We start from the raw sequence: 25,829 nt of genomic DNA on the forward strand, positions 1-25,829 counted from the left end.
CCCTTTATTATGTGGATAATAATGTTTTACTAATTGTGGATGCAAAAAATATTTTATTTACGTTACGTACTGATCGCTTTATTTTGTGAATAATAATGTTTTACAAACAGTAAGGGATAAAACTTTAAATAATGTTTTAATTAGTTAAATAAGATAAATATGTTTAGTATTTTTATAAACGTTATTCTGCACGGGTGCATTTTATAAACGTAAATCACCACAAGCACACTTATAAATCATTAAAAATCTCCTGGCGCCGTTTGTAAACGTTATTTATGTCCTGCGCCCTTTTTTCCTGCTCGGCGCCCATTAAACGTTATTTATTATGAGAGTGAATGGCGGCGCCCTTTTTGTCCACTAGCGGCCTGCGCCCTTTTTTCCCACTTCCGTTTTTTTGTCTATGGTTTGGCTTTGCCAGTGTCTGCACCTATTTTATGATATAAGACTGCAAATATAGCCATATCTAAAATGCATATGCTATTATAATTATTTGTACCAGAGATAACTCATCTTTGTGAGTATATTCTCATATAGTTACTCTATTGATTAATTGGTTCCACATAATGCACTATTGGGGCTCTCGATCTGCTTTGTTTTTCATTAAACCAAGGATTGAACTTCATCTCAATCAGTGGCTGATGCCCCCTTTCCCACGGGAAATCTTTACCTTATTTTGAATAGATCATCAGGGACGTCTATATGGCTGATATTGTGGTGAAACCCCTCCCACAGTGTGATGTCAGTACCATGGTCCCGACAGTTTCCTGTCTGTGAGCCTCGTTGCACTGTGAGAAATAACAGCTTTTTACAACTGCCAAGCAAGCAGTATCTCCCTCTGTGTATAGAACTCTCAGTAACGAACATTCTGTACAGATCATCTGGCAGAACTAAATATGTCAACAGAGTGATCCACTACACCCATCATACAGTAATTAATTATTAGGAGGACACATTTCTAGAAAAATACCTTGGCCAGCCAGCTTGTCAATTCTTAACTCTTAATGAAGATTTATCGCTTTATACTTTTTGTATCAATAAAGTTGTACTTGTTTTTTGCAAAAGATCTTTTTGATGTGCCATGGTATTTTTCTAGAAACTTGTCCTTCTAATAATTAAGAACTAAATATGTCACCACCAGTGTTACATTTCAGAATGTAAATCAGGGAGAGGAAAGATTTTACAATGGGTAAACACCAGTGGCGTGACAATAGGGGCTGCCGCCCTTGCACTCGCTGTTAAACAGGAAGTAGAATGTGGCACTTAGAGATCGGACCTCTGCGGTGGAACACAGAGGTATGCCTGTGTTCCTGATGCTGCTGCTGCTGCTGCCACCTATTTAATGCAGGAGGGGGAGTGCTTAAGGGAGAGCCTGAGGTGAGGGAGGGGGAGTGCTGAGGGGAGAGCCTGAGGTGAGGGAGGGGGAGTGCTGAGGGGAGAGCCTGAGGTGAGGGAGGGGGAGTGCTGAGGGGAAAGCCTGAGGTGAGGGAGGGGGAGTGCTGAGGGGAGAGCCTGAGGTGAGGGAGGGGGAGTGGCACCCCTCCCCGCCAATGTGGGGGACAATGCTCTCCCCTCATGCTGCAACCCCTTCTGCCCCCCAAAATAGCCCTGAGTGTACCCCGGGGGATCCAAATTTTTTTGCAGGGGGGCCCAATGATTTCTAGTTACGCCCCTAGCAAACACTGACTAAATAATCTATACATGAATATTGTAAACAATAAGCAATTTTATTCATTATGTTATTTTCACTACAGTTCCTCTTTAAAGTGAACCTAAAACTAACCTAAAAAAAAGTTTCACTTACCTCCGGCTTCTACCAGCCCCCTGCAGGCACCCTGTGCCCACGCCATCAGGGCACGATCCTCCGGTCCCACGCAGCAACTCAGTTTCATTTTCCGCGACTGTGCCAGTCGATTACCACTGCGCCTGTGCGGCCCTGGCCACGTACGTTCTCAATCTCCAAGGTGCATGACTTTACATTTATCTACATTAAATGAATGGAGTCGGAAATGTTTTGAACAGTTGATGATCCTGCTCTGCTGTTTGTGTCTTTGTTGGGAAGATATTTCTTACTTTCTGGCCCGTTAGGTCTCCACACAGAAAGCATTAAAGGATACCCGAAGTGACATGTGACATGATGAGATAGACATGTGTATGTACAGTGCCAAGCACACAAATAACTATGCTGTGTTCCTTTTTTTCTTTCTCTGCCTGAAAGAGTTAAATATCAGGTATGTAAGTGGCTGACTCAGTCCTGACTCAGACAGGAAGTGACTACAGTGTGACCCTCACCGATAAGAAAATTCCCCTTTTTACCTCTTTCTTGCTCTCAGAAGCCATTTTCTGCTAGGAAAGTGTTTTATAGTTGGAATTTCTTATCAGTGAGGGTCACACTGAAGCCACTTCCTGTCTGAGTCAGGACTAAGTCAGCCACTTACAAACCTAATATTTAACTCTTTCAGCCAGAGGAAGAAAAAAAAAAGGAACACAGCATAGTTATTTGTGTGCTAGGCACTGTACATACACATGTCTATCTCATCATGTCACATGTCACTTCGGGTATCCTTTAAAGCTAACGGGAATCTAAGTAAAAAAAAAAACAAAGAAACCAGATACTTACCTAAGGAGAGGGTGCCTGTTCCAGAGCAGGATCCCCCGTAGCAGCATTCAAGCAATTTGGTCAAATACTGCTATCTTTGCCGCAGAAGGGAAGCTTTGAAAATCTTCGGGGGCACTCGAGCTTCTGAAGACGGGCCGCTCCATAATGCGCATGCGCAAGCGTCCTCTCTCGCGCAATTTACTGTCTTCTGGAGTACTTGGCTCCCGAAGACTTACGGAGTCCCCCGCGGCAGGGCATTTGAGCGGAGGAGCTGCCACCGCAACGAGGGCACTGGGAAAGGAGAGGGAAGGCTTATTAGAAACCAGAGCCTTCACTCTCTTTGGGTAAGTACAGGGGCGGACATACGGCCGTGCAGGCCGTGCCGCCGCACGAGGGCCCCTGAAGTTCCGTTTTCTTCAGGGGCCCATTAAGTATTTTTTTTTTTTTAATATTTTTTTTTTTTTATTATTTTATTCCCGGGGGGCCCCCCGACTCCTATCCTCCCTCCCTCCCTCACCTCGGGGGGCCCCCTCCCGATATGCGCGGCGGGAGAGCGAGCGAGCGGCAAATGCAGGAAGGGCTCTCCAGGCATCCGCTAGAGGCCCAGCCGCTTGGTCTCCAATATGTCTCCAGTTGGAGACATATTGGAGACTCAGCGGCTGGGCCTCTAGCGGATGCCTGGAGAGCCCTGAAGACTTCCTGCATTTGCCGCTCGCTCTCCCGCCGCGCATATCGGGAGGGGGCCCCCCGAGGTGAGGAAGGAAGGGAGGGAGGGAGGATAGGAGTCGGGCCCCCCACCCGGATAGCTACCCACCCGGCTACCTAACCACCTACCCACCCGGCTACCTACCTACCCACCCACCAGGCTTCCTACCTACCCACCCGACTACCTAACCACCCACCAGGCTTCCTACCTACCTACCCACCCGGCTACCTACCCACCCACCAGGCTTCCTACCTAACCACCCACCCAACTACCTAACCACCCACCCAGCTACCTACCCACCCGGCTACCTACCCACCCACCAGGCTTCCTACCTAACCACCCACCCAACTACCTAACCACCCACCCGGCTACCTACCCACCCGGCTACCTACCCACCCACCAGGCTTCCTACCTAACCACCCACCCAACTACCTAACCACCCACCCGGCTACCTACCCACCCGGCTACCTACCCACCTGGCTACCTACCTACCTACCTGGCTACCTACCTAACCACCCACCCGGCTACCTACCTAACCACCCACCCGGCTACCTACCTAACCACCCACCCGGCTACCTACCGGGCTAGTTACCAACCCACCCACCAGGCTACCTACCCACCCACCCGGCTACCCACCCACCCACCAGGCTACCTACCCACCCGGCTACCTACCTAACCACCCACCCGGCTACCTACCTAACCACCCACCTGGCTACCTACCTAACCACCCACCCGGCTACCTACCGGGCTAGTTACCAACCCACCCACCAGGCTACCTACCCACCAGGCTACCTACCTACCCACCCACCAGGCTACCTACCCACCCACCAGGCTTCCTACCTACCCACCCGGCTACCTACCTACCCACCAGGCTACCTACCCACCCACCAGGCTACCTACCTACCCACCCACCAGGCTACCTACCCACCCACCAGGCTTCCTCCCTACCCACCCGGCTACCTACCTACCCACCCGGCTACCTACCCACCCACCAGGCTTCCTACCTACCCACCCGGCTACCTACCTAACCACCCACCCGGCTACCTACCTACCCACCCACCCGGCTACCCACCCACCAGGCTTCCTACCTAACCACCCACCCGGCTACCTACCGGGCTAGTTACCAACCCACCCACCAGGCTACCTACCCACCCACCCGGCTACCCACGCACCCACCAGGCTACCTACCTACCCACCCACCGGGCTACCTACCTACCTACCGGGCTAGTTACCCACCCACCCACCAGGCTACCTACCCACCCACCAGGCTACCTACCCACCAGGCTACCTACCCACCCACCAGGCTACCAACCCACCCACCCACTCACCAACCAGGCTACCAACCCACCCACCCACCCACTCACCCACCCACCCACTAGGCTACCTATCCACCCAACCACCCATGGGAGCTGCGCGCCGGATGGAGGCTGGGACAGGAGGTCTGCTGCTGCAGGTGAGTAAATGTTTTTGTTTTATTTATATTAGCAGGTGTATGTTCTGGGCAGGTCTGCCACATGATTGCATGTATTTTCTTCGCAAATCTGCCGACATGATTGCATGTATTTTCTGGGCATATCTGCCGACATGATTGCACGTATTTTCTGGGCATATCTGCCGACTTGTTTGCACGTATTTTCTGGGCATATCTGCCGACTTGATTGCATGTATTTTCTGGGCATATCTGCCGACTTGTTTGCACGTATTTTCTGGGCATATCTGCCGACTTGATTGCACGTATTTTCTGGGCATATCTGCCGACTTGATTGCACATATTTTCTGGGCATATCTGCCGACATGATTGCACGTATTTTCTGGGCATATCTGCCGACATGATTGCACGTATTTTCTGGGCATATATGTGTATTTTCTTGAGAAAACCTGCACAATTATGTGAATTTTCTGGGGAAAGGGTCACCAAAACTTGGGCCCACTGTCTTTGCGTTGCACTTTTCAAGGGAACCTGAGGTGAGAATAATATTGAGGCTGCCATATTTCTCTCCTTTTAAGCAATACCAGTTGCCTGGCTGCCGTGCTGGTCCTCTGCCTCTTATTCTTTCAACCATAGACCCTGAACAAGCATGCAGCAGGTCAGGGGTTTCTGACAATATTGTCAGAACTGAGAAGATTAGCTGCATGCTTGTTGCTGGTGTAATTCAGTTTATTACTGCAGCCAAATAGATCAGCAGGGCCGCCAGGCAACTAGTATTGTTTAAAAGGAAATAAACCCTCACCCCGGGTTCGCTTTAAGTTACAGTTAGCTCCGCCCTCATCCGGTCATTGCCACGCCCATTTTTTTGCCGCGGCGCTACGCGCCGCAGGTTCTATCCACTAATTTTTGCCGCGGCGCGCTACGCAGGTTGTAGCCACGCCCATATTTTGCCGCGGCGCGCTACGCGCGCCGCAGGTCATAGGGGGCCCACAATTACAATTTTGCACAGGGGCCCACTGCTGGCTGTGTCCGCCACTGGGTAAGTATCTGGTTTCTTTTTTTTCATTTAGACACACATTAGCTTTAAAAGCCTGACAGAAGTCATCCCCCACCCACCCAGAGCTAATCAGTGCAACATTATGTCCTCTGTTTTACACTCGTATATTTACCAGGAAGTTGGTGAGAAACAGAGGTGAGCCTGGGGGAAAGATTTTTTCTCTGCACAGCTGACTTCCTGATGCATAATGGCATAGCAGATTTCTCCAGTGTAGTTTGGACATCATGCTACATATAGAATATCCTAATTTAATTACAACGAGGGGTGGTCAATTTGATGCAAATAATTTCAAATTGATGCAGGACTATGCACATTTTACATGCAAACGTATGCAGTTTGAAAATGGACCATTCAAATTTTACCTCAGCAGAATCTGATTGGTTAATTTTCAAGCTACATAAATTTGCATACAAAATTTTCATTATGTTGCATTAACTCGAAATGATTTGCATCTCATTGACAGTCCCTAATTACAACAGTAACCTTCTTACAAAATACTCCATCCTCTGGGGAGTAGAGCGCTCCCTATAAAACGTTACCCTCTGTGTCTTCATTGTAGATCCCGCATAGCCCATTTGTTCTTTGCTGGAGGTCAGAGGTCACCGTCACATACACGTTATTCACTCCATCAAACTTCACCCGGACGCCAAGCCCGCTCTCTATGAAGATGAAATCGCCCAGCCACAGGATGTTAATTGCTATAAGACAGGGGGACAAAACAAGAGTCAGATACTGAGCAGTCAAATCAAAATTATGCTATAGTCCTATTATCCTTATATGAAATGGCCACAATACAAGATGGGAAGCAGCCATGTAAAATCATTTGTAGACAGCACTGGCGCTTACCCAGCTGTACTATATCAATACTTCCAAACTTTTTGAGACAAGACAGAGGGACAATTAAGCCACACCCATGCCATACCCCATGATCATACCCCTGGCACACCCCTAATCACACAATCCAGCACACCACTAATCACACCCCCAGCACACCCCTAGTGGTGCATACCATAAAGAATACCTAAGAAAAATATGTTGTTTTATAATTCAAACCAGACTGGTCCTTTCTATCCTTGTTCATTTTCCTTCATATTAATATTGTAAATTAAGAAATATATACATTTAAAGGATGGGAATAAAGTTTAGCGTCAAACACATTTTTCAGTAAAAAAAATATATGTTTACAGAGATCCGTACATCAGTCCTGAAAGAGGGACACATGAGGAGGAAAGAGGGAATGGGTTCTCAAAGAGGGACTGTCCATCCGAAAGAGGGATAGTTGGGTGCTATGCTATACCTATAATAATGTATGGCATTGTCTGCTTAAAGTACTTCTGGCTGCCATATTTATTTCCTTAAAGTGCACCAGAGCTGTAAAATGAAAAAAAAGATTTTATACATACCTGGGGCTTCCTCCAGCCCCATAAGCTCAGATCGCTCGGACGAGAAGAACCGGGTCCCGTCACTGCCGTCAGTCGGAGCCAGTCTGGCGTAAGAGATGTGCGCCCTCTACCAGCTGCTGGAGAGATACACAAAGAGCGCACTTCTCCTGCGTAGACTGGCCGCGACTGACGTCAGTGACGGGACCCGGTTCCCGAAGTTGCGGGCAGCGGATTGCCAGCGCCATGGGAGCGAGCGGGGCTGGAGGAAGCCCCAGGTATGTATAAAATCTTTTTAATTTTACAGCTCTGAGTCCCTTTACCAATACCAGTTCCCTGGCAGTCCTACTGATCTCTTTGGCTGCAGTAGTGTCTGAATCACACACCTGAATCAAGCATGCAGATAATCCAGCAAAGGTGCCCATATATTAGTTGATTGACCATGAGACAGATCTCTCTCTGATCGAATCTTATAAGAGAGGGATTTGTTTACACCCCCCCCCCCTCCCCCATACACTGCTGAGCACTGACCGATTTGTGCATGAAATCTATCAGAAATTGGCCTAGCACGGCCAATTCCATGCCTCCTAGTATAAAAATATCTCCCCTGGTGTCCGCTCTCCCTAAAATCTCACCTGTCCAGGGCGTGATTCCAGGCCTCATCTGCCATCACTGCCGAATCCGGCTTTACTGTGAGCGTGTGTACCACATGGCACCAGGCGTGTGTATGACAGCGGAAGAGGCCAGAAATCAAACCAGTGGGCAGGTGAGCTTTTTAACCTCCTTGGCGGTAACCCTGAGCTACAGTCGGGGCGAAAAACCGCAGCTCAGAGCGGTAACCCCGACCTGCACTCGGGGTAGCTGCCGGAGGGTCTATGCAGAGCAATGCGCGCAGCGGGCGTTTCAATTCACCTCCTAGGGGATCCAGACATCGGCCACCATTCTTCTTCCTCTCCTCCAAGGCTCTGCTTCCCCCTGGTGAGATTGCTGACTGTCGTCATGACGACAGCCAGCAATCTCACTACAGGGTTACAGCACCACCTGGAGGACACAGGGAGAACTGCAGCACTGGAGCCCAGGGAGCTGAGTAAGTAAAGGGGCTGCTGCAGACTCTCTCGTGGTATGGTTTTTTCATGCTTTTAGGGCCCGTACTCACTTGAGCTGGAATCGCATGATTCCCGCTCAAGGCAAACCGCTAACGGTTTTTAAAAAACCGCTACAACATGTAACACATGGCAGTGTTCTCACGGCCGCGTTTGCGGTTAGCGTTAACCGCAAACGTGTTACATTCAGTGGTTTGCCAGCGGATCGCCATTAGCATGCATAGCACCGCTCCAAAACCGCCACAGTGTCCAGTGATTTTTCCGCGTAATCGCAGGAAAATCATTCCCACAACCGGCGTTTTGCGATTCTTAGATGTGAACGGGCACATGAAAATTTTTTACCGCTTTTAGACCCTAAAATCAGATGGAATCATAATGCTAGGGAAGCTAATCAAAGCACACGGGCACGAGGGGACACTTAACACTTGGAGGAACACTGGACGGGGGACCGTCGGTCAGTGCAATATCGAATGCGGTTCCAACCGCGCACCTCATCACGCACTTGCCACCGAGATTTTACAGCATGTCCAATTGATCTTTTCGACAGTTTTTGGCTCAAAATCGATTGAAACATTGATCAGGCAGACATGTTACGTCACTGTTTTTCCTCCGATCCAATATAATTATTGCTTATTAAAGCAAACCTGAACTGAAAAATAAAAGTCAAAGTAAACATGCACAGGTCATACTTACCTCCCGTGTAGTCTACTCCTCAATCTATTTCTCATTTCCCATGTCCTGTTTGTCCACTGTGATCAATGGAGTTCACTGTCCTCGATTTTAAAAATGGCCATTACAGCTTCCTGGTCAGCACTACGTTAAAACTGAAATATCGGCCACTTGAGCCATAGGGAAACATGGACATTACCTAGCACATCAGTTGTCCTTTCAGTTATAACTGACAGCAACTGATATACAAGTATGGATAAAAGTATTAGCATGGCAGCCAGGCAATCTGCATTGTTTAACAGGATATAAATATGTCAGCTTCCATATCCCTCTCAAATCGGCTAAGAACACACTAGGCAGAATCGCGTATGCGTTTTCCACTATGTGCTATGACAAACGCATACGTGATTCTGCCTAGTGTGTTCCTAACCTTCAGGTGTGCTTTAAGCTGTAAGATTGGAACACAGCAGCTGCCAGGCACACCAGGGGAGTGCCGGTATTGTGTTGTTTTGGCACTATTTTATATTAGATAGATATATGGGAAGAATGGCTCTGCGTGTCATTGTCTACACCAGGTGGCACTCACCATTCTGAAGATGTGGGTCCCCATCTGGCACCATTATGTCATTAACTGTCGCTGAGCGTCCCCTCACCACAACTTGGTCCAATCCAAATATCATGCGGAGAGTCTGCAGAAGGAAAGATAGACAAATCACACACAGAACACAGAGTGTTAATATGTCCTGTCCTGACCCAGATCATCCTTGAGGCAGCCTAAGCAGGTGCCTAAAGCAAGGTGAGTGCCATATCCTCTGAGCCCCTCCTCACCTTATTAAATAGGCCAGGTGGCAAGCAGGGGTAGACATTAATGTTGCCTTTACTAAGGTGCCATTTTATCATAATCCATCACCAGGACAGTTTTTAGGCATAGGCAAACCAGGCTAGTGCCTAGGGTGACACCTGCAGGCGGGACACCAAAGATCTAGTCCAGGGGTCCACAAACTTTTTCGGTCAAGGGCCGGGTCAACATACTTCAAAATAATGGGGGGGCGGAGTAAATATAATATGATGTAGAAAACATTACATTGAACCTAGGTAGTGTAAACTATTACCTGTTTACATGCGCAGCCCTTTCGTTCCCATTTATCCAAGCAGATATTATGCCCCCACAGCACGTGCAGATAGTAAAAAAAACTCTTTTCACCAGGCAGTGAAGCATACTCAGGTGACAACCTGCCATCCAATTGGACAGCAGTATCACCTGATGTAGAATTGGATTGGAAGCCAGCGAATGACTGGCTTCTCTGTAGATTGATGGTACCAGCACTGCTATTCTATCTGTAAGACACAAATATTTAAAGATGCAGTGACCGCATCTATAAGTAATACATTTTGTGAGTGGGGGGCCGGTGAAAAAGCCTCAGGGGGCCACATTGAGGACCACTGATCTAGTCTTAGCATAATGTGCTTTATGGAATACTCATACACAACAACACATTCATGTGGTTTTAATTTAAGGTCTTTGCTTTCTACCATGTTTGGAATTCTTTACGTTGTGTTAATAAAAATAACTTTGTTTTATCCAATTGCAAAGCATTTGCTCATTTAAACCCACAAAATCGTCTCTGGGGTCCATTTTAGGCCCAAGGGTTTATATAAATTTTGTGTAGGGGAAGTGCATCTGTACTGATAATATGCTTTTTTCATATTTTCATAGCTGCAAGTTGTTTCCTGTATATCTTCCAATTGTAAGTGGTGACATTTACTCATTTATCCACAACAACACTGGATAGTGTACTGGTTAAGGGCTCTGCCTTTCACATGAGAGACCAGGGTTTGAATCCTGGCTAGGGGCAGTAGCTATTCAGTAAGAAGTCCTTGGGCAAGTCTTCCTAACACTGCAGGGTGGCCCCTTAGTGGCTGCAGCTCTTGATCGCTTTGAGTCCGACTGGAGAAAAGCGTTATACAAAAGTTCAGATTATTTCAGATTATAATAATAAAATATAGTCATATGTACATAAGTGAACCTAGCAATGAGATATGAAGCTGGTGGAATGATGGTTTGGTCCAGGTTACCTTTGGGCAGAGGCCGGGTCTGGTGCAGGCTTCACTGGAGATGAAAATTGCCCAGTTGCCGTCGGTGGAGGAGGCCAGGTTATAGGCACAGTTCCCATGGAAATTAAAGTGTCTCCCATCAAATGAGCGATAGTGGAAGCCACCCCAGGTCACACAGGTGGCAAAGAGCCTCTGTTTCTGCAGAGGAACCCCAAGGAGGGCGGTGGAGAGATATGGCTTCCTCAGGAACGGTGACATCACATCTGATAACGTTAAACACACAGCAAATTGTCAGGCAACAATAATATAGCAACTGTCAACTTAGTGCTCTAGAATGCAGTGTGGTCAGATATCAGCCACTCTCTGGAGTGCAGTGTGGTCAGATATCAGCCACTCTCTGGAGTGCAGTGTGGTCAGGTGTCAGACACTCTCTGGAGTGCAGTGTGGTCAGATATCAGCCACTCTCCAGAGTGCAGTGTGGTCAGATATCAGCAACTCTCCGGAGTGCGGTGTGCTTAGATATCAGCGACTCTCTGGAGTGCAGTGTGGTCAGATATCAGCCACTCTCTGGAGTGCAGTGTAGTCAGATATCAGCCACTCTCTGGAGTGCAGTGTGGTCAGATATCAGCAACTCTCTGGAGTGCAGTGTGGTCAGATATCAGCCACTCTCTGGCGTGCAGTGTGGTCAGATATCGGCCACTCTCCAGAGTGCAGTGTGGTCAGATATCAGCCACTCTCCAGAGTGCAGTGTGGTCAGATATCAGCCACTCTCCAGAGTGCAGTGTGGTCAGATATCAGCCACTCTCCAGAGGAAAGTGTGGTCAGATATCAGCCACTCCCCAGAGTGCAGTGTGGTCAGATATCAGCCACTCTCTGGAGTGCAGTGTGGTCAGACATCAGCCACTCTCCAGAGTGCAGTGTGGTCAGATATCAGCCACTCTCCAGAGTGCAGTGTGGTCAGATATCAGCCACTCTACAGAGTGCAGTGTGGTCAGATATCAGCCACTCTACAGAGTGCAGTGTGGTCAGATATAAGCCACTCTCCAGAGTGCAGTGTGGTCAGATATCAGCCACTCTGCACAGTGCAGTGTGTACAGATATCAGCCACTCTCTGGAGTGCAGTGCGGTCAGATATCAGCAACTCTCTGGAGTGCAGTGTGGTCAGATATCAGCCACTCTCCAGAGTGCAGTGTGGTCAGATATCAGCCACTCTCCACAGTGCAGTGTGGTCAGATATCAGCCACTCTACAGAGTGCAGTGTGGTCAGATATCAGCCACTCTCCAGAGTGCAGTGTGGTCAGATATCAGCCATTCTCCACAGTGCAGTGTGGTCAGATATCAGCCACTCTCCAGAGTGCAGTGTGGTCAGATATCAGCCACTCTACAGAGTGCAGTGTGGTCAGATATCAGCCACTCTACAGAGTGCAGTGTGGTCAGATATAAGCCACTCTCCAGAGTGCAGTGTGGTCAGATATCAGCCACTCTCCAGAGTGCAGTGTGGACAGATATCAGCCACTCTGCACAGTGCAGTGTGTACAGATATCAGCCACTCTCTGGAGTGCAGTGCGGTCAGATATCAGCCACTCTCCAGAGTGCAGTGTGGTCAGATATCAGCCACTCTCCAGAGTGCAGTGCAGTGTGATCAGATATCAGCCACTCTGCACAGTGCAGTGTGTACAGATATCAGCCACTCTCTGGAGTGCAGTGCGGTCAGATATCAGCAACTCTCTGGAGTGCAGTGCGGTCAGATATCCGCCACTCTATATCAGCCACTCTCCGGAGTGCAGTGTGGTCAGATATCAGCCACTCCCCAGAGTGCAGTGTGGTCAGAGACTGAGGGGTGCAGTGCAGTTACTCACCTGTAGGTGGCACATAGGAGCAGCTGAAGCAGAAGTTGGAGGTGATATTCTTCCAGCTGTGGCTGGCAGGATGAGCGCAGCATTCTTCCATGCTTATCAGTGTGTCATTGAGGGGACTGAGAATATCCTGACAATTCCAGGTGGAGTAGCATCGGCCCAGGAATCCAGCACCTGTCACACACACACAGACATCACTGGCAGATGCATCTCTGGCAATCACCACAGGGAACTCTCATCAAGTATAGTCATTTAGGATAGGACCCTTAGCTAAGAGGATTTTATTATAGTTCCTACTGCTTGGGAATACCATCCTAGAGATGAGTGTCATCAGTCCAATACATAAGGGGAATACTCTCCAATAGGGACACAGACTGCAATAAAAACCCTCTTTTTAGTTGGCAGGAGGTGGCACTGATTTCTGGCCTGAGGAAGTAAGCCTGTGTACTCACGAAACACAATGCTATAGTGCAAAATTGAAAGTTCCAGATTTCACATTGTTCTTTGTGTCATCTTGGATATAAGTCACATCTCATTTATTTATTTATTTTATTGGTTTAATACAGTTTATTACATTTGGGTGCCTCTTTCTCCCTGTTTAAAGAGAGCCCGAGGTGGGATCAAAAAAAAAAAAAAAAAGTAGGCTACCTGATCCGCAGGGCTGAGCGAATCAGTTAGCAAAAGACGCAGCTCCCTGCTGCTCCTGTGAGTCGCAATTGCCCACTTTCACTTGCGTGACCCCTGGGTCACGACGCTGCACTGAGAGACTGTCTCTCACACAGTGCAGGGAGGTGGGGGAGCGGCAGGAGGCGTGGCCAGGGGAAACCCTGTAGAAACGCCCCTGGCCGGCGTTTTAAACAGGAAATCCCATCTGCCCCCTCCCCCCCCTATATCCCCACCTCAGGTTCTCTTTAACCCAGGATTGAACTTTAGAAGCTGATACCCACTTTACCATGAGAAACATTTACCTTTTCTTACTGTAATTAGTTAATCAGGGACATCTGTGCGGCTCATATTGGGGTGAAATGGGCCATGGCCCTGACAATTTACTGTCCGTTGCATTGTGGGAAATAACAGCTGTTGTCAACTGCCAAGCAAGTGGTATATCCCTCTGTGTTTATATGCAAATCAGGCAGGAGCGGCGCCGCCATAAACCGTGATGTGAATAATGGCTATACCGGCGCTCGGTCAGTAATTTAGGCCACGTCAAAAGACAGAGCCCAAACTACAGTAAAAACAGGGTAAATCAGTGGCCAGCGATAGCTGGAAGCTGAATGATGTCTTTCTCCAGTGTCAATAGCGGTCTGGAGGGAGAATAGTAAATTAACGCTGTCGGGGCTTCTACAGAAGCAGGGTGAGCCATTTTCAGCTTTACCCTGTGCCCTAATTACATGTATGCATGAGTGTGTGTGTATGTGTGTGTGTACAGTATATGAATATATATATAATGTATCTAGAAAACCAACTTATGGGTGTGTTTATAGATAAGGGCAGTTGGTGCTGTCTGATTATTTTGTAATGCCTGCCCTGTCAGCAGTAAAGGTGCTGACCTGCAGACTCACAATGGATGAAACAAACAAGCCATGAATTATGCAGTGACGAGTATAAATCATTTATGGATTCATCTTCCATTTTTGAAATTTTCACTTTACAATGTCTTGAGTTTTTCCCCCTACTACTATTTTTTGGTCAAGTTGCTCTTTAGCTCCAGGCAGTATTTTCTACACTGGAGTGGCATTTTACTGGTCTGGTGGCATCCTAAGATGTGACGGGTTCTCTTTGTGAAGTGCACGGAGTGTGTGAGCTGCAGTGATGGTGCAGAGGGGTCATCCTCTCACTCACCTTCTGTACAATGAGCTCCTGTCCATCCATCACAGCACGCTCGCACCGTCCGGTTCCACACTGCAGGTCTGGTGCTCTTTGGTCTGTGGAAGGGGTATGAAGATATTGGGATACAGAAATCACTGAGGAGAGAGAAATGCCAGTATGGAGGCTAGGATACTTACTTATAGATGTAACACATAGCAGAGGCCGCATGCTCAGCATAATAACTGCCAATGCCAGAATCACCCCCGTACACCTGTCTCATCTGTTCCTGGTCCAGCTGCCACCCCTCCAGGTTATATTGGTACACTCTGGAGCAGGGCACTGCCTGTTCTTTCCGTGGGGTGACTACCTCCTCCTCCGTCACTTCCACTGTCCGCTCACACCAGCGCCTGCAGTACAGGGAGAACCAGGGAAAACGTACTGATATGTCACTGACACAGAGGATGTCACTGACACAGAGAATGTCACTGACACAAAGAATGACACTGACACAGAGAATGTTACTGACACAGAGAATGTCACTGACACAGAGAATGTTACTGACACAGAGAATGTCACTGACACAGAGAATGTCACTGACACAAAGAATGACACTGACACAGAGAATGTCACAGACACAGAGGATGTCACTGACACAGAGAATGTCACTGACACAAAGAATGACACTGACACAGAGAATGTTACTGACACAGAGAATGTCACTGACACAGAGAATGTTACTGACACAGAGAATGTCACTGACACAAACAATGTCACTGACACAGAGAATGTCACTGACACAAAGAATGACACTGACACAGAGAATGTCACAGACACAGAGGATGTCACTGACACAGAGAATGTCACTGACACAAAGAATGACACTGACACAGAGAATGTTACTGACACAGAGAATGTCACTGACACAGAGAATGTTACTGACACAGAGAATGTCACTGACACAGAGAATGTCACTGACACAGAGAATGTTACTGACACACAGAATGTCACTGACACAGAGAATGTCACTGACACAGAGAATGTTACTGACACAGAGAATGTCACTGACACAGAGAATGTCACTGACACAAAGAATGACACTGACACAGAGAATGTCACTGACACAGAGAATGTTACTGACACAGAGATTGTCACTGACACAATCAATGTGACTGACACAGAGAATGTCACTGACACAGAGAATGTGACTGACACAGAAAATGTTGCTGACACAAAGAATGACACTGACACAGATAATGTCACTGACACAGAGAATGTCACTGACACAAATAATGTCACTGACACAATGTCACTGACACAGAGAATGTCACTGACACAATGTCACTGACACAGATAATGTCACTGACACAGATAATGTCACCGACACAAAGAAAGTCACTGACACAATGTCACTGACACAGATAATGACACTGACACAGAGAATGTCACTGACACAAAGAAAGTCACTGACACAATGTCACTGACACGGAGAATGTCACTGACAAGGAGAATGTCACTAAGGCATAGAATGTCATTCCCGCAGAGCATGTTGCAGACACAGAGAATGTCACTGATTCAGAAAATATCACTGACACAGAGAATGTCACAGACACAGACTATGTCATTGATACTGATACAGAGAATTTCCCATACACTGAGAATGTCACTGCCACAAATAATGTCACAAATATAGAGAATGCCACTGTCACAGAGAATGTCACAGATATAGAGAATGTCACAGATATAGAGAATGTCACTGTCACAGAGAATGTCACAGATATAAAGAATGTCACTGTCACAGAGAATGTCACTGTCACAGAGAATGTCACAGACATAGAGAATGTCACTGTCACAGAGAATGTCACAGACATAGAGACTGTCACTGTCACAGAAAATGTCACAGACATAGAGATTGTCACTGTCACAGAAAATGTCACAGACATAGAGAATGTCACTGTCACAGAGAATGTCAAAGACATAGAGAATGTCACTGTCAAAGAGAATGTCACTGTCACAGATAATGTCACAGATATAGAGAATGTCACTGTCACAGAGAATGTCACAGATATAGAGAATGTCACTGTCACAGAGAATGTCACTGTCACAGAGAATGTCACAGACATAGAGAATGTCACTCTCACAGAGAATGTCACAGACATAGAGAATGTCACTCTCACAGAGAATGTCACAGACATAGAGAATGTCACTGTCACAGAGAATGTCACAGACATAGAGAATGTCACTGTCACAGATAATGTCACAGATAGAGAATGTCACTGTCACAGAGAATGTCACAGACATAGATAATGTCACTGTCACAGATAATGGCACAGATATAGAGAATGTCACTGTCACAGAAAATGTCACTGACACAAATAATGTCACAGATATAAAGAATGTCACTGTCACAGATAATGTCACAGACATAGAGAATGTCACAGATATCGAGAATGTCACAGACATAGAGAATGTCACTGTCACAGAGAATGTCACAGACATAGAGAATGTCACTGTCACAGAGAATGTCACAGACATAGAGAATGTCACTGTCACAGAGAATGTCAGACATAGAGAATGTCACTGTCACAGAGAATGTCACAGACATAGAGAATGTCACTGTCACAGAGAATGTCAGACATAGAGAATGTCACTGTCACAGAGAATGTCACTGTCACAGAGAATGTCAGACATAGAGAATGTCACTGTCACAGAGAATGTCACAGACATATAGAATGTCACTGTCACAGAGAATGTCACAGACATAGAGAATGTCACTGTCACAGAGAATGTCACAGACATAGAGAATGTCACTGTCACAGAGAATGTCACAGATATAAAGAATGTCACTGTCACAGAGAATGTCACAGACATAGAGAATGTCACTGTCACAGAAAATGTCACAGACATAGAGAATGTCACAGATATAGAAAATGTCACAGACATAGAGAATGTCACTGTCACAGAGAATGTCACAGACATAGAGAATGTCACTGTCACAGAGAATGTCACTGGCACAGAGAATGTCACTGACACAGATAATGTCACAGATATAGAGAATGTCACTGTCACAGAAAATTTCACAGTCACAGAGAATGTCACTGGCACAGAGAATGTCACTGACACAGATAATGTCACAGATATAGAGAATGTCACTGCCACAGAGAATGTCACTGTCACAGAGAATGTCACAGATATAGAGAATGTCACTGTCACAGAGAATGTCACAGACATAGAGAATGTCACTGACACAGAGAATATCACAGACATAGAGAATGTCACTGTCACAGAGAATGTCACTGGCACAGAGAATGTCACTGACACAGATAATGTCACAGATATAGAGAATGTCACTGTCACAGAGAATGTCACAGATATAGAGAATGTCACTGTCACAGAGAATGTCACAGACATAGAGAATGTCACTGACACAGAGAATATCACAGACATAGAGAATGTCACTATCACAGAGAATGTCACAGACATAGAGAATGTCACTGTCACAGATAATGTCACAGATAGAGAATGTCACTGTCACAGAGAATGTCACAGACATAGATAATGCCACTGTCACAGAGAATGTCACTGACACAAATAATGTCACAGATATAGAGAATGTCACTGTCACAGAGAATGTCACAGATATAGAGAATGTCACAGATATCGAGAATGTCACAGACATAGAGAATGTCACTGTCACAGAGAATGTCAGACATAGAGAATGTCACTGTCACAGAGAATGTCACAGACATAGAGAATGTCACTGTCACAGAGAATGTCAGACATAGAGAATGTCACTGTCACAGAGAATGTCACAGACATAGAGAATGTCACTGTCACAGAGAATGTCAGACATAGAGAATGTCACTGTCACAGAGAATGTCACTGTCACAGAGAATGTCAGACATAGAGAATGTCACTGTCACAGAGAATGTCACATACATAGAGAATGTCACTGACACAGAGAATGTTAATGACATAAAACATGTTACACTGATACCACATAAACTATCCTAACAACAGGGATGAATACTTACCCTCTGCAGATTATCATCTTCATCCACAGCATCAGCAGCACTGCTGATCTCATCTTGTGCAGGACACACCTGTCAGTGACACAGAACACAGCAGACCTTACTGGGGGTCTCAATAGATTCAATAGATAGATTCCCAGCTCTTCACTCAATCCACAGCACACAGTGCAGAGCTATGCTCTACAACTGACAGATGCAGTGCATTCTTCTAGACAAGACTAATAACATTTATATTGCGCTTTTCTCCTGGCGGTCTCAAAGCACCAGAGCTGCAGCCACTAGGACGCGCTCTATAGGCAGTAGTAGTGTTAGGGAGTCTTGCCCAAGGTCTCATTACTCAATAGTTGCTGTGCTGGCTTACTGAACAGGCAGAGCCGAGATTCGAACCCAGGTCATCTGTGTCAGAGGCGGAGCCCTTAACCATTACACCATACAGCCACCACTCTCTAATACTTTCTGACATACAGTATGTAGGACAGTCTTATAGGACAGAAGCAGTGCAGTCTTAGGGCTCTTTCACATTAGGGCAGATTTTGTGCGTTAACGCACACGGCAGCCGTTTGCGTTAACCAAGGTAAGATGAAAGTCCATAGACTTTCATTTTACCTTTCACACCCGACGCTGCGTTTCGATGCGTTGCGGTTCTGACGCACCCGGGCGCAGTTTTTCATCCAACGCTCCCGCGAGTCGGCGTTTTCCGTCGGGTTTAATCACCAGCTACCGCCGCTGATTGCGTCGAACCGCAGATACCCGACGACGTGCCGCAGGCAGACAACGCGTGCAGGAGAAAGACTCTTGCATGCGTTGTCTAATGTGAAAGAGCCCTTAGGGCTCTTTCAGACTATGCGTGCTGCCGTGCGCATTTTGGCAGTGCGCACAGTGTGCGACATGCAAGAAAGGTAGAAGGGCATAGACAGCCATTCTACCGTTCCCATCATATGCGCTGCGCAGCAGTACGAAGCACTGTCGCACTGCTGCATACATTTTTGGGAATTGCAGCACAGATGCCATTCGAAGTATCTATAGAAGTCATTATTATGAGCACAGGACCAACAAAAAGCTAATACTGCAGTTGAGGGAAGGCCCCTCAGTCACAACCTCTGCACCCCCTATTGCTACACCCGTTAATAACCTTTTGCAAGCTACACTTCATCATGTGCACAATAACCTGTAACACAGACGGCAATAAAAACCAGGAAGCTTTCAGGCAGAGGTCTCTTTGTTACAGTGAACTTGCTTGATGAAAATCACTGCAGGTTTTTGTGAACCAAAATCTTCCATTTTAACATCATTCGCATAGCTCCCAACTTTAGGAAATAGGAAAGAGGGACACTTAAAGGAATACTATCGATTCACATATTTTTTTCAATTGCACATGAATTGTTTGGGAAGTGCTGCTAAGTACTGGTGTATACATTTTAGTAGCAACTTCTTTGTTTACTGTTATCAAAATACATTCAAACTTAACTGACGGCTGACTGAGCCATGAGGAGAGGGGAAATTCCCCTCACACTTGATCAGTTAACTCTGTGTAGCTCTGTGTGTGACAGAGAAGAGAGCTCCCAACAGCTGCAGCTCCTGTGTCCCGTGTTTCTGACTGAAGTGTCTGAAGAGAGCAGAGGAAATATAACTATTATCACAGCTTTTCATACTGTTTTTGCTTTCAGAGTTTGATATGTTTGATATTTGCTTTCTGTAGTCTGATATGCAACTCTGGCTGTGCATTGAAGCAGACACCCCTTTCTGCAATTGATTTGTCCCAATATAGCTAAATCCTACCCTCAATAAATTACAGCTTTTGCCTCTGATATTTAACATGAAAAGTAGGAAAATGTTTACACAGCTACTTAGACATTATTTGTACAATGTCATTTTAGAACACTTGGGTATCGATAGTATTCCTTTAAGTCACACCCATGCCACACCCATGATCACGCCCAGGACACACCCCTAGTCACGGATACCATAAAGATTTCATAAGAAAAATATGTTGTTTTATAAATCAAACCACCTTTCTATCCTGGTTTATCTTCCTTCATGTTAACGTTTGAAAATAAGAAATAGATCAATTTAAAAGATGGGAATAAAATTAGTCAATTCAACACATTTCAGGAGACAAATACATATATTTACATAAATTTGTCCTGAGAGACAAATGAGGAAGAAAGAGGGACAGATGGACTGGATTCGCAAAGAGGGACTGTCCCTCCAAAAGAGGGATAACTGGGAGCTATGCATTGGTGTTTTTTTTATTGCTGTCTGTGTGTACTGTGTTACAGGTTAATGACCGCATGAATTTCCAAAACTGCCATTGCACACAGCCCCAACTTATCTTCAGTAAGTTTAGGACCACCCTGATTAACAAAAAAAAAAAGTTTTCACTGCAGCCATGACTGCTGTCACCACATAAACATAAGTGAAGAACTTTCGGCAACCCCCTTCCCTGTGGTCTAATATTTTTTTTTTAATATTTAGATTTTTATTTATGTCTACAAGATTTACATACATAAAAAAAATGACCACAATTCAAGTTATATATAAACTCCATCCGACTTACAAATACAGTGGTTTACAATGGCCATTATATACTATAAATTGAACTATACAAAACAGCCTATTTTCTATTCGCAATAATTCCTTCCTTCTCCGTTATTTTGATTCTAATACTTTATCTCTCTAATTGCACTTTGAAGACAAAGAAAAAGAACACAACAAAACAAACAAAGAAACAAAAAAAACAAGTCACTTGTTATTCCCTATCCTATCCTTCCGAGGTGGTGTATCCATTTCCTGTGTTCCATAAGCTAAGAAGAATTAATTATCTTTATTCATCTATCTGCCAGGGAGAGTAGACTAAATATTTAATACATCATATAGATAAAATAGGTCAATTATTCTTATTCTTACTTCTAGGAAGAGAAAAATTCTGCGTATCTTTCATTTTCCTTAAAGGGAACCAGAGATGCCGGAAATACAAAATGAAAAAAAGATTTCATACATACCTGGGTCTTCTTCCAGCCCCATAAGCCTGGATCGCTCCCACGCCGCCATCCTCCGCTTCCTGGATCCACCGGTACCGGGTCCGTCACTTCTGGCGGACGCGGCCAATTGCCCGCATCACAGGGGCTCCCAGCATACCTTTACGCGTGCGGCTGCGCAGTAGGCAGCCACACGCGTAATGGTATGCTGGGAGCCCCTGTGATGTGGCCAATTGGCCACGTGCTGACGCTGACTGGTCGAAACTACGGGACCCGGAACTGGCTGATACAGGAAGCGGAGGACGGCGGCGTGGGGGCGATCTGTGCGTACGGGGCTGGAGGAAGCCCCAGGTATGTATAAAATCTTTTATCTGGCGTCTCTGGTTCCCTTTAAACTCTAGTCACCTTCTCCATTTTACATAATATTTATCTGGCTTGTTCAGTTTCAGGAAATGTAATTCATCAAATGTGGACAGTCTATTTACTACCTCACGCCACTCCTTTATTGTAGGAACTGTTTGCGACTTCCAATATCTGGGTACTAAGCTTTTAGCTGCATTGAGTAATGAAGGTATAATTGATTTTTTTATAGCTCTTTACCCCTGTTTTAATACCGTGTAATAAGATAACCCAGGGGTCCCTCAAGATCGTTTTTCCCAGAATTACTTCCATCGCCTCAAGAATAGCATCCCATAAAGTCGTGATTTTTGGGCAAGTTCACCATATATGAAAGTGTGTTCCAATACCCCCACAGCCTCTTCAACATTCATCCGAACTTTCCGAATGTATCTTATGTATCTTGTCCGGGGTCATATACCATCGATCCAATATTGTATTAGACTGAACCAGACTCAGAGGCTCAATCCTAGGCAAGGAGAGCTGGTGCCGGTGCACTCCTCCACGCAGGTACACCACCCCTGCACCACACTGTGATACTTGTATTAGGAAGAAGGAGGCACTCCACAGGCTTGAACTTGCGTTCAGTTTATTGCATGTCGTTACACTACATGTTTCGGGCTCCGCCCTTCATCAGGTATAACCTCCTTTTTTTTTTATTAATTTTTCATACAGTAATAATTTTTTCATATAGTATAGATTCTATATGTAAGAGCAGGTATAGAACATGTATAGAACCTGTGAATGAACAGGAGAGTATTCTATGTGAACAAGTATGTAAGTGATTGGTATTCACACGTGGTGAATCTGACCCACCCTGAATGGACGGGATCAGGAATATAAAATGAAGGTGGAGGTGGTAGGAGGTTACACCTGATGCCATCGAGCAAGCAGCTTAAAGTTAGTTTCTTGGATAGATGATCCAAAAGAGGATGAAAGTGCTAATTCTAAGGCTGCACTATCTTGCCTATGTGAGCCGGGTATCCCCCCATTTCTCTCTCCCATTCCACCATATATTTAGGGGTATCTAAGTACACAGAATTTATTAACAATCTATATAATACAGAAATACCATGTTTAATTCTGATTTTACTATTAACCAAGATTTCAAATTTATGACTTTGATTCGTCGTCCTTATTGGCCCGGCCAGAGAGGCTGCGAAGTGAGCCAACTGCCTCCATCTCCAAAAAACCATCGGAAATTCCTCTCGTTCATGGCGGAGAATATCTAAAGAGGCAATTGAGTCCCCCTGCACCACCTGGCTCAGGCGTAATTCAGAGTCCACCAGCCATGTACCAAAACTCTTCTTCTCTAAGCCTGTGGTCTAATATAACCCAGGCAGGAACTGCAGATATTTGTCACCTAATGCTGCGAATACACGGTTCGTTTCTGCCGAGTGATTCTCCCGTTCGATCGTTTCGACGCAGTCGATTCTCTTATCTTTCGCTCGTTTTTCTTATCTTTTTCCATTCACTTTTATCCCAAATCGAGCGGCGAAATGATTGAACGGGAGATCGGACATGTCGGAAATTATCTATCGAGCCATCTATCTGGCTCAAAAATGAACCGTGTATTCCCAGCATTAGGGTAGAGAATTAGGCTGTCCATACATTACTCAATTTCTCTCTACAACTGACCATTCGATTTGATCATGTTGTCCACTGAGGGAGAATCTAGCATGTTCCATTCTCCTCAATCAAAGGCAATTGGCAAATATCTGGTCGAATTGACCAATTTACTTGATCGTGCAAGATGGAAGATATCGGTCAATGTTGAAGGAATCGGCTACTGTTCACATGATTTTGATCGACACAGAATCGATTTTTGGTTTCAGAGCAGAAGACTCAACACCGTTGTGGTCGATTAGTGAAGGAGATTAGCATAGGATCTCGCTTGTATTGTGTGGGCCACTAGTCAATCACACTGTAGTTGATCGGCCAGTAAAGTCGATTGCTTAATCACTTGATGGAAAATTAAGAAGTGTATGGCTACCTTAAAGGACAACTGTAACCAGAGCAGGGACAAGGTCCTCCAGCACCCAAGGCTGAGACACCAAAGTGCGCCCCTCCATCCCTCCCACCCCAGCCGTCACACACTGATTGCTATTAGACTAAGAGGGCCACAGGGCCCACAACCTCCCCAACACCTTAATATCTGGTTATCTGGCTTGCAGTCACTGCCATGTATCCCCTTTTCTTATTTCTTTCTGCTTCAAACACAATTAGGAATGACAGCTGAATGAATTGTGCGCCCCCTCCTACACTGCGCCCTGAGGATGGAGCCTCTCCAGCCTATGCCTCGGCCCGGCCCTGACTGTAACAAGAGGAATATGGAGGCTGCCATATTTATTTCCTGTTGAGCAATACCAGTGGCCAGGCTGCCCTGCTGATCCTCTGCCTATAAAGGCCCATACCCACTACGCAATTTTTCCAACGATTTATCCGACGATCAGTGGTTGGGTTTTTTTGAGGGATAGTTTTCACGATCTTGTGGCCTGGGTACAGGCGCAAACCGGATAATGACCGTCACAGCGGATCGGATCTTTAAAGGGAAGGTTCACGCAGGAGCTAAAAAAATAAAAATCCAAATCCACTTACCTGGGGCTTCCTCCAGCTCATGGCAGGCAGGACGTGCCCTCGCCGCGGCTCTGCAGGCTCCCGGTCTTCTCCAGTGGCACACCCGACCTGGCCAGGCCCAGCTGCCAGGTCGGGCTTTCCTGCGCTCCATAATGCGCCTCACGGGGGCGCGCTGACGTCATCGGACGTCCTCCGGGCTGTACCGCGCAGGCGCAGAACTACTGCGCCTGCGCAGTACAGCCCGGAGGACGTCCAATGACGTCAGCGCGCACCAGTGACACGCACGGTGGAGCGCAGAAGAGCCCGACCTGATAGCTGGGCCTGGCCAGGTCAGGTGCGCCACTGGAGAAGACCGGGAGCCTGCAGAGCCGCGGCGAGGGCACGTCCTGCCTGCCATGAGCTGGAGGAAGCCCTAGGTAAGTGGATTTGGATTTTTATTTTTTTTAGCTCCTGCGTGAACCTTCCCTTTAAGATCCTTAACGACTCCATACACAGTACCGCGATCACTTGACTTCCCGTTCGCTTCCGTCGTGTGCTGTCACATGTACCCGATGACCCAGAAGATAGATCATGGAACACTCGTCGTCATGGAGAGGTTGCTGGATCTATCTTCCTCCATCCGGTAGTGAGTATTTAGCTTTTTACTTTTAGCCATAGACCCTGAAGAAGCATGCAGCATATCGAGTGTTTCTGATATTATTGTCAGATCTGACAAGATTAGCTGCATGCTTGTTTCTGGTGTGATTCAGACACTGCTGCAGCCAAATAGATCAGCAGGGCTGACAGGCAACTGGTACCATTTAAAAGGAAATAAATATGGCATCCTCAGTTGTCCTTTAACACAGGATTGCTAGATCACTAATATTCCCCAATGTCCCCCCCAGTAAATTAGACCCCATAGCAGCACGGTTGCGTAGTGGGGGCAGAGAGGTGGCGTAGATTAGCACTCTTGCCTTGCAGTGCTGGGTCCCTCATTCGAATCCCAGATAGAACACTATCTGCAAGGAGTTGGTATGTTCTCCCTGTATCTGCATGGGTTTCCTCTGGGCACTCAGGTATCCTCTCACGTCCCAAAACACATACAGATAAGTTAATTGGCTTCCCCCTAAAATTGGCCCTAGACTATGATACATGCACTACAGGATACATACATAGACATATGACTATGATAGGGATTAGATTGTGAGCTCC

At 46.2% G+C, this 25,829-nt stretch overlaps 2 protein-coding genes across 6 annotated transcripts in view; one reads left to right on the plus strand and one right to left on the minus strand.

The window, feature by feature from the left end:
- The window catches only part of LOC137518095 (SCO-spondin-like), a 296,678-nt gene that overhangs the window by 264,023 nt on the left and 6,826 nt on the right, over positions 1–25,829 (minus strand). For both annotated transcript variants that reach the window (XM_068235412.1, XM_068235411.1), the window contains exons 3-9: positions 18,691–18,759; positions 14,857–15,066; positions 14,693–14,775; positions 12,854–13,024; positions 11,016–11,257; positions 9,526–9,628; positions 6,328–6,486 (exon numbers count right to left, since the gene is read on the minus strand). In XM_068235412.1, the coding sequence (XP_068091513.1) occupies positions 6,328–6,486; positions 9,526–9,628; positions 11,016–11,257; positions 12,854–13,024; positions 14,693–14,775; positions 14,857–15,066; positions 18,691–18,743 (1,021 nt within the window). In that variant the 5' untranslated portion in view covers positions 18,744–18,759. The remainder of the gene's footprint in view (positions 1–6,327; positions 6,487–9,525; positions 9,629–11,015; positions 11,258–12,853; positions 13,025–14,692; positions 14,776–14,856; positions 15,067–18,690; positions 18,760–25,829) is intronic.
- LOC137518100 (uncharacterized) overlaps positions 1–25,829 on the plus strand; it is a 266,833-nt gene that overhangs the window by 201,224 nt on the left and 39,780 nt on the right. Inside the window, exon 1 of one of the 4 annotated variants that reach the window (XM_068235427.1) lies at positions 22,218–22,236. The exons of the other annotated variants lie outside the window; for them this stretch is intronic. The gene's annotated coding sequence lies outside the window, so the exon portion shown is untranslated. Of the gene's footprint in view, positions 1–22,217; positions 22,237–25,829 lie in introns of those variants that run through there. 4 annotated transcript variants of the gene reach the window in all.

Source organism: Hyperolius riggenbachi, chromosome 5 (genome assembly GCF_040937935.1).
Source record: "Hyperolius riggenbachi isolate aHypRig1 chromosome 5, aHypRig1.pri, whole genome shotgun sequence".
Taxonomy (NCBI): Eukaryota; Metazoa; Chordata; class Amphibia; order Anura; family Hyperoliidae; genus Hyperolius; species Hyperolius riggenbachi.